Source organism: Pterocles gutturalis, unplaced genomic scaffold (assembly GCF_000699245.1).
Source record: "Pterocles gutturalis isolate BGI_N339 unplaced genomic scaffold, ASM69924v1 scaffold24829, whole genome shotgun sequence".
NCBI lineage: Eukaryota > Metazoa > Chordata > Aves > Pterocliformes > Pteroclidae > Pterocles > Pterocles gutturalis.
In genome coordinates this window covers 10,728-19,041 of record NW_010128888.1, presented here as the reverse complement: position 1 = coordinate 19,041, position 8,314 = coordinate 10,728, and the positions used below count along the sequence as shown (strand labels likewise).

Here is an 8,314-nt window from a genome sequence, read left to right as displayed (position 1 = left end):
CAGGGGGAAGGCGCGGCGGAGGTGAAGAGGCACCCCTTTTTCAAGAGCATGAATTTCAAGCGGTTAGAAGCGGGAATGCTGGATCCTCCCTTTGTCCCTGATGTAAGTACGACAGGAAGAACCCCAGGTGGGTTCTGTCAAGAGATTTGTTTCTGAAATCACTCCTCTCCCTCTCTCAGAGCTGTTGTCACGCAGTGTGTGGGTCGCTGCCCCGGGAGGAGGTGACGGGGCTGGAGCGGGGAGGCCGGGAGGAAGAGGAGAGCTGTTCCGTAGATGTGTGCGTGCAGGCTGGGTGGGCCTCCGTGCAGGCGGGTAACCTGGGGCTTGAGTCACCCCCACTTACTCTACCGCAGTCCTCTTGTGTGACACTGGTGGCACCACTTGTTCTGCTCGTGCCTCAGTTCCCAAACTTTGAACTGGGAACCTTTGTGCTCCCTCATCCACAGTAGTTGAGTGAGGATAAGTACGCTCAGGACCGGGTGGTGCTCGGAACAATCAGCAATGAAAGCACAGGTATGCATGCAGGTATATAGGTATGTGTGGTGAGGGGAAACCAGAGTTACAAAGTCCAAAGCTCTACGGAACTGAGGAATGGACTGGATCATCCTGAAAACAGGCATTTGTTACAGAGAGCCTGGACCAGGCTCAGATATCAAGTGTCACCTCAAGCAGAGGGGCTGTCTTCGATCTGAGATAGCATTTCGAACTCGTTAGTGTTCATGGGGCAAGGAACCCAACACTTGAGTCCTTGCTCAGGTTTACGTACCAGCCTCATGCATACTGAAAGTCTTTGTTGCATTGGCAATAACAACTTTTTCCACCCTTTTGTAGTGTTGGTCTCTACCCCAGCGCACAGAGTTATCTGATTATTTTCTTCCTGCAGGGCTCTCTTTCTGGCTAAACCCTCTATCCTTAAAGTTCCCATATGGTTCTAAGTAAACACTGCCATTTTAACATATTAAGGAAAGTAACATCTTGGCAGCTCTCATTCACATTGCTGCAAACTCAACCAAACCAAAGTGGTCTGAACACTACAAAAGTTTACTTTAGCTGCTCTGGTTTTGCTTTACGTTTTACTGTGCGGCCTAGTTATTCCTGCCAATTAGCCCATGGTGTTACAACGTGCTTTAGTGGGAAGAAACAGGAGACAAGCTACTATTTCTTTCTGATGAAGAAAATTAGAAAATTCTGGGCTCAAATTTGGGATCCACCAGAGTGTATTAAAAGCTTAACAGTGGCATGTAAGGCCTAGAAGGCACCTCTTAGAGGCATGTTTGCTAAAGCGGAGGCACATAAATTTTTATGGCTGTTTATTGGGAACTCAGGAGCTGCCCCTAATTTAATTTATTTGACATTTCATCCATAGATTTCCAAGCCTTCACAGAAGTCAGCTGAATCACCCAAAGTTATATAGCTAATGACAGAGTTTGTAAGCCAACTCATGTCTCTCCATCCTCCTCTAGACTACTCTGTCTCCACAAAAATGTTGTGGATTGCAGCCGTCAGGAATGCAGAGGGATGCAGCCTCCAGAAAATAGGACTTCTGTCAGAAATCAACTTGATTTATTTGGTCACACTGCTCAAATCTAGATAAAATGCTGCATGGTTGGACCCCTGGGCTGTGCAGTCACGGTAGACAGTCGGATTCAACACGTGCTTGAGTTCAGCAGCTCAGGCTGGTCCCACAGGACACCCCTCAATTATTCCTGCACATCAAAGGATAACTGTGTTGTTGCTGGGAGCTCTCTAGGCACGCAGATGACCACACTATGACAGGTAGCCAGTGATGACTACTTCTGCTTTCTGTGGCTGACTGCTGGGATAACAAGCTAAAAGCAGCGTCACTGCAAAGAGTCCTGTCTCTGTCATCCCAGAAAATTAAGTCATTTAAAAAGGCAAAGTGATTTGACTCTTTGTTTGAAGAAAGGCAGCCAAGTTAAAAGAGTTAATAGAGGTGATTCTGGGCAGCCGCCAGCAGCTGAGCTATTAATAAAAACAATGGAAAAATGCCAAACCTCTTCTGTTTTCTTTAGCAATTAGTACATTCCTTTAAACTCGTAAGCTGCAAACTCCACAGCTTTCTGAGCAGAAGGACACTTCTATTTGAGGTCCCTTTTCAGAGCTGCCTCCAGCCTGTCACTCATAAACAGTCTTGTTTTCTGATGTTCCCTCTCTGAAAGAAAAAAACTACTGAAGGGTTTGATTTTTGTTTTCTTTCTCTTTCTGTCCTTTTCCCCTCACCTCTTAACCATGTGGTACATGGATGACTAAAACCCACTTTGGCTGCACTGGTGCTTTGAGGACTTCAAAGTGGGAAGCTTAATATGCTTAAAGCAAAGTCAGCCTTTGATGATAAACATGTGGGCAGAGCAAGTCTAGAGAAGCAGGATGCAGATAGTCACTTGTTGTTAGGCATTCTCACTTGACTAAATCTGTGAATGAAAGCACATGGTCAGACTCAGAAATATTTTTTTCTCTTGGTGTTTTTCTGTTGTTTTTTTTTCTGCTGAGACAGCCCAGAGCAGTATACTGCAAGGATGTGTTAGACATCGAGCAGTTCTCCACAGTGAAAGGAGTTAACCTGGACCAAACAGATGATGATTTCTATTCCAAGTTTTCCACAGGATCAGTGTCTATTCCATGGCAAAATGAGGTAAGGATGTATCATAGTAAAATTCCTCCAATAAAACCCCTAACACAGATGGTTTAAGAGGAGCTGTGTATTTCCACTAATATATAGCTACTGGATAACTTGCCAGGCTGTAATGCTTTCATAAGTTACAAATGGCCTCTTTCAATAGCTATAATGTACCACAGATGTCAGGTTCAGGTGACTGTATCTGTTGGCTCTGCATATTTGTGTAAATTGGCAAGGACCCTACGGCGCTTCCTTCTGGATTTCTACAGAGGTGTTTTGAGAACAGCTCTGAGGAACGCTCCTCTGTTGGTGATCCTGATCTCACCCATTGTCACATACCTGCAGTGGGCCACAGCTACAGCAGTTGACCCTGGACCTTGAACTGCTCCAGGGTTTCCAGATCTGGGTCCTTGTTTCTGTTTGATATCAAAACACAGCCAACGGTAGATTTCATAATCCAACACTGGATCAAACAGCAGATCCACTTGGGCAGAGGGGTTTTGTGAGTACAGCTGTCTTTACCCAATGTTCTCAACAGTGCTAAAGAAAAGAACAGAAAGCTTTATGGGGCAACTTCTAATAAGATTGAAGTGCGAACGTGCAGAGCAGATGCAGCCTCTTTTCCATGCATCCTATTTGCCTTCTATGGCCACCAGCAGGAATTCAACTGTTAACTCTCCTAACCTATTGCTCAAGCTGCTGGTCCTGACCCTGACTTTGAACAACCTAGCTCTACTGGAATATATTTAATGCAGATGTATAATTTCATTTTTTTCTTTCTTATTGTATTCCACTAGATGATAGAAACAGAATGTTTCAAAGAACTGAATGTATTTGGACCAAATGGTACTATTTCACCAGACCTAAACAAAAGTTACCCTCCAGAGCCACCCAAGAAAGGATTGCTACAGAGAATATTTAAACGACAGGTGAGGACTTTTATGACTAAGACAAGCAAGCTCCCATAGATGACCAGTGTCACAGCCATGTTCCGGTGATATTTTTGTAGAACAAAGACAGTATGTCTTAGAGAGGGCTTACCCAAACTATTTTTCAGTGAAATGCTGAAATGCCTTTTTCAATGATTATATGGTTTTGAAAAGGTCCTTGTAGAAACATTTGATTTATGTGTTAAGAAAAAAAGAAAATGCAAATGTTGAGTGAGGTAGTCATGACAGGAAACCAAGACTCTAGGAAAGAGAGCAGACCAGAGAATAAATTATATACAGATTTCATGAGGTACCATGGCACCACTTCCAAATCTAAATAACATTCTTAGATCAATCTATTTCTGTAGGGTTAAACCATGCCTGAGCGTTAGCAGGTATCCTCTGTGTTAGTCAGATTTAGCAGATATTGACATTTTGCAGTGAATTGATTTGACTCCTGGAGCTTGAGTGAGACTTCTTTGCTGCATTCCTCAAGAACTGCCATGGTCCTGCTGACCTAGAGAGAATGCAGGTAAGAAAGTGAAGAATATTTTACATCCAAAGATCTTAAAAAAAAAAATCTTGCAGTCCAGTCAGTACATTATCACCATGAAATGAACAATGTTGGCCTAAAAGAAGGCATGGCATATTTGGGTAATCTAACTGTCATTGTTTTCCTCTTTCTACAGCATCAGAACAATTCAAAGAGTTCTCCGAATTCAAAGGCCAGTTTAAATCACCACATAAATTCAAATCACGTAAGTTCAAACTCCACTGGAAGCAGCTAGTTCCAACTCAGTTTTATGAAAAAACATGTTGCATCCTTCCACTAAAATCTATGGAGCTTCTATGGATGAGAGAGCCTCCACCGTTGAGTGAAAAAAACAAAGGATCTCCCAAAAATGGAGATTTTCTATCCATTCCTTCCAGTGGAGCCTCGCATTTTAAGAAGAATTTTCCACTCAGGTCTGTTTTTGGAGGTGGCACTCAAGACTGTGTGAATCAAATTTGTCTATTTAGAACATTGCAATAGAAATTCAATGAACATGACTACTTGCACGTATTTAAATAGCATCATACTAGAACTGAATTTTGTCTTTATTATTTTTAAAGAAAAGTTTTGTAAATTTCTCTATTGTCTCAGTTTACATTTTGTACATTTGTATTTAAATGAAAGTCAGACTTTGGAGGTGTATATTTTCCAAGCAGCAGCTGTAAAGCCATGTGTTTTAAGACATTTTTTTAAAACAAAAAAAAAATGTGACTCAAGACTTCCAGAGCCTCAAACGAGAAATCATTCTTTTTAGTAATTCTAGAAAATTATTCATAAATCACTTTATCAGACTGTGTTTTATTGACATGCATTTTTATGGAACAGTTTATTCTTAATTATTTTACATCTGTATATTTGGTTTACAGCAACACTGCATACATTTCTCCTCTTCATTATTTTGTAATGTCTCGCATTAAATGCTAAAAGACAAGATTTTGATGCATTCAAGAATGCTACTTGCTATGCCTAAGGTTTATGGTGTCGTGGGACCAGCACAGCTGAGATTTGCACTTGCTTATGTTGTTAGCTCATCAAAAACTTTTTGCTTAGAAAGGGAACTCTATTTCAAGGCCTTCCTAGTTTTTGTGCCATTTCTAATGACAGCAAGAACAAACCTGAGTGAGAGGTGACAAGGAGAGCAAATGACCATTTGTTTTTCAAGGACTTGAAACCTGCACCTGCTGAAATGAGAGCAAAACTCTAAGTGTTCTCCACGCTGCAGTCAAAAGCCTTTCCACAGTTGCTCATATCAAACAGGTAGCAAGAGAGAAATTCAACACTCTGGTTTGCGCTGACCATGAGATTCATGACAGCTTTCTAGAGCCAAGCTGTGGAGGTTCAGAGTGGGATTGGAGCTGCTTCTGAGGAGTAGTAGAATCTGTAGGTCGTGTCTGCACTTAGAGTCCCTCCATGTGTCATGTCAAATGCACCATGACTCATCTCTTCAATTAGGTCTTCGACTTAATTGGATAAAATCTCAGTTATTAAATAATACCTCCCACTTTTTAATTCCATCATTCTTTGTCTAGGATCCTTTAATCATTGATAAAAACATTGTTCCCACTAGTATAAACAGGATCAGTGTGGATCAATAGCAGTATCTCAGGCATCGGATACACGCTCTTCTCAAGTATGCCACTATCTGTTATTGTTAAAAACACCAGATCAAAAATATGGCTACTTTACTTAAACAGGAGTTGGAAAACCTTTGTCACACCAGGTGCAGACAGGATCTCCATAGCCCAATGTCTTCTGTCAAACAGGTTGGTTCACCACGCTCTTTACAATGTTGGCTAGAGTAGACTGATGATTCTACACCTTTGGGTCATCAGGAACATCTAAAGCTCAGCCTGGTGTGCCTAAAACCGTGTTAGCTAGTAGTGCAGTTTTCCCAGGGTACAAGGAAGCACCGTTCCAGTGGAAGTCTTCAGAGACAAAATTCGTCAGACTACCATGTATATGTTCTATCTGGCCAATGCAGAAGGGAAAAAAGATGCAGTAGTGACAAAGCTCTGAGTGAGAAAGTCACAGGAATTACACACTAAACCAGCTTGAGGTCACGAGGGAGAGAGACAGAACAGGGCCAGAATTTGCATAAAGCAGCTGTCAGAGGAAAGTCAAGAAAGGAACATGGGGCTTTGGCACCTTTATCAAGAGTAAAGTATGTTAAGATACAAGTCCACATCATTTCAAAAGCCTCCAGTTTTCCTGAACACTAGTAGACATGCAGCGAAGCTGTGTGAGTGTGCCATAATATCACCAAGAAGTTGTTCCTCTTTTTCCTTTTCGTCAGTGTGGCCCAGAAATTCCTTTTCCCTGTATCAGTGGTGCTCAGGGAGAGCTTCAGCCACTCTCTCATGTCAGATGATGGCATTGCAGATCTTGTGCAAGATGCAAGATTTCATAGAGACAGTAATATATGAGAGTTTTGAGTAATTTTCTCTCTATGTATCAGCTATAAACTAAATCTATAATGATTTCAGCTTCCTGACAGGAGGGGAATTAAATATTGTAGAGGTGAAAGCCACTATGCACAGACAGGTCTATCACTTCAAGAAGTTTTGGGTGCCCCATCCCTGGAGGTGTTCAAGGCCAGGCTGGATGGGGCTTTGAGCAACCTGGGCTAATGGGAGGTGTCCCTGCCCATGGCAGGGGGGTTGAAACTAGATGATCTTTAAGGTCCCTTCCAGCCCTAACTATTCCATGATTCTGTAATTCTCTTCTCATAGCCTGACATAAAGCTACCTATGGCAATAGGAATCTGATCAGTCACTTGAGCGTGCTCTGGATGAAGACATACTTGTTCTAGGAGATTTTCACATGTGGCAAAATTCAAGAATTTAAAGATTTCAAGAAATGCAAGTGAGAAATAGAGGAACAGGTCTTAGCCAGACAACTGATGTATGTCGGTGTACCTGAGATCTTACTTCTTCTTGGAGAGCTGCAGTTGTGAAACTCTGATCTTTTTCTGTCACTCTAAGGCATCACCTTCTAACAGTATGGTATAAAATGTGCTTGTGCACTTAGTTGATTCCATCCTGTGCACTGATGCTAGGGGAAGGTGATGCTGGATGACATTCCTACATTGGGGCTACAGTGAAGGACTAAACTCTTTTTTCCCACTACTGCCATTATACCAACAAAAAAGCATACTCTCCCATCAGAAGAACGTGGCTGATAATATCTGCCTAGCACCATAAGGAAGGAGAAGAGATGGTTGGGGGAAGGCTTAGCCCATTAATATTTCGTTGGATAAATCTGATAAAACTGCAGGTTTTGGCCCAAGGGCTTCATCTCCTTCGTGTTACCAATTTGGCACACAAAGACTGTATCTTCTTTCTTTAACATCTCACACTTGGGAAACAAAATCCTAATAACAGAAAACCCCTTCCTGAAACCTGGTGACCAAATTCCAAATAGATTGTAAATGGCCTTATACCTCTTAGATGCTATCAGCCTTAACTAGTGGTGGATGAGTTTTTTATATGACAACAGTGAATGACAGCAAATGTGCCTTCTCCTGCTCTCCTTTCAGCTGGGACAGGTCCTTACTCAGCACCCCTTGGACTCTTGCAGTGGAGACACAGGGACAGTGTAAAGTCTTCGTATAACAAGAGCTGCATTCAGTGAGTCTTGATACTTGGAGACATGATGCTAGGGTTAGATATCCTGAATCCTCAAGGTGGCATGGAGGAAGGATGCTGGAATGCCTGGAATGAAGTTCCTCTGGATCCCAGCCCCTTGGGAGCTGTGAGTGAGTAAGGGGAGAGACAGAAAAAAAAACAAAAAACCAAAAAAACAACAAACAGTCAAGGGAAGATTTCATGCCACATGCCTCCAGTGTTGCTATCCTGTCTGACAAACTTTAAACAGTGTTACGATGCTGGGGCAGCAGAACTGTTGTACTCTTTCAGTATCCAAGCCCCGGAAGACTCGATCGGTATCATACATCACTAGTGATAATGACCCATGCTAGAAAGCTTCTAGTCAAGGTTTGCCTACAACAACAAAACCTCCAGAGTCTTGTAGCATTTTTTTCCGCTCTCTGGTTGTATGAGAGGCTTTTTTAAACAAAGGCACAATGAAGGAAGAAAAACAAATAATAAACTTTTACGTGTGCACTCTTGACCTGGATTATCTAAAAAGAGATTTTGTACAAGAATGGCCATGACTCAGATGTTGTTTCTGAACAAA

General features: G+C 42.1%; 1 protein-coding gene across 1 annotated transcript; it reads left to right on the top strand.

Annotated features, from left to right (window-relative positions):
• Nucleotides 1-58: 58 nt before the first annotated feature.
• On the top strand, nucleotides 59-4,859 carry LOC104466389 (G protein-coupled receptor kinase 5-like). Its single transcript, XM_010079784.1, has 4 exons — nucleotides 59-102; nucleotides 2,516-2,653; nucleotides 3,436-3,567; nucleotides 4,257-4,859. The coding sequence occupies exons 1-4, from the start codon at nucleotides 76-78 to the stop codon at nucleotides 4,353-4,355; spliced, it is 396 nt and encodes a 131-aa protein (XP_010078086.1). The 5' UTR covers nucleotides 59-75; the 3' UTR covers nucleotides 4,356-4,859.
• The last annotated feature ends 3,455 nt before the right edge of the window (nucleotides 4,860-8,314 follow it).

Excerpts from the sequence above, each read along its gene's own strand:
- LOC104466389 (XM_010079784.1), top strand. The coding sequence starts at position 76 with ATGCTGGATCCTCCCTTTGTCCCTGAT. Across the intron at positions 103-2,515 it reads ATCCTCCCTTTGTCCCTGAT|CCCAGAGCAGTATACTGCAA; the intron begins GTAAGTACGACA and ends CTGCTGAGACAG. Across the intron at positions 2,654-3,435 it reads CTATTCCATGGCAAAATGAG|ATGATAGAAACAGAATGTTT; the intron begins GTAAGGATGTAT and ends GTATTCCACTAG.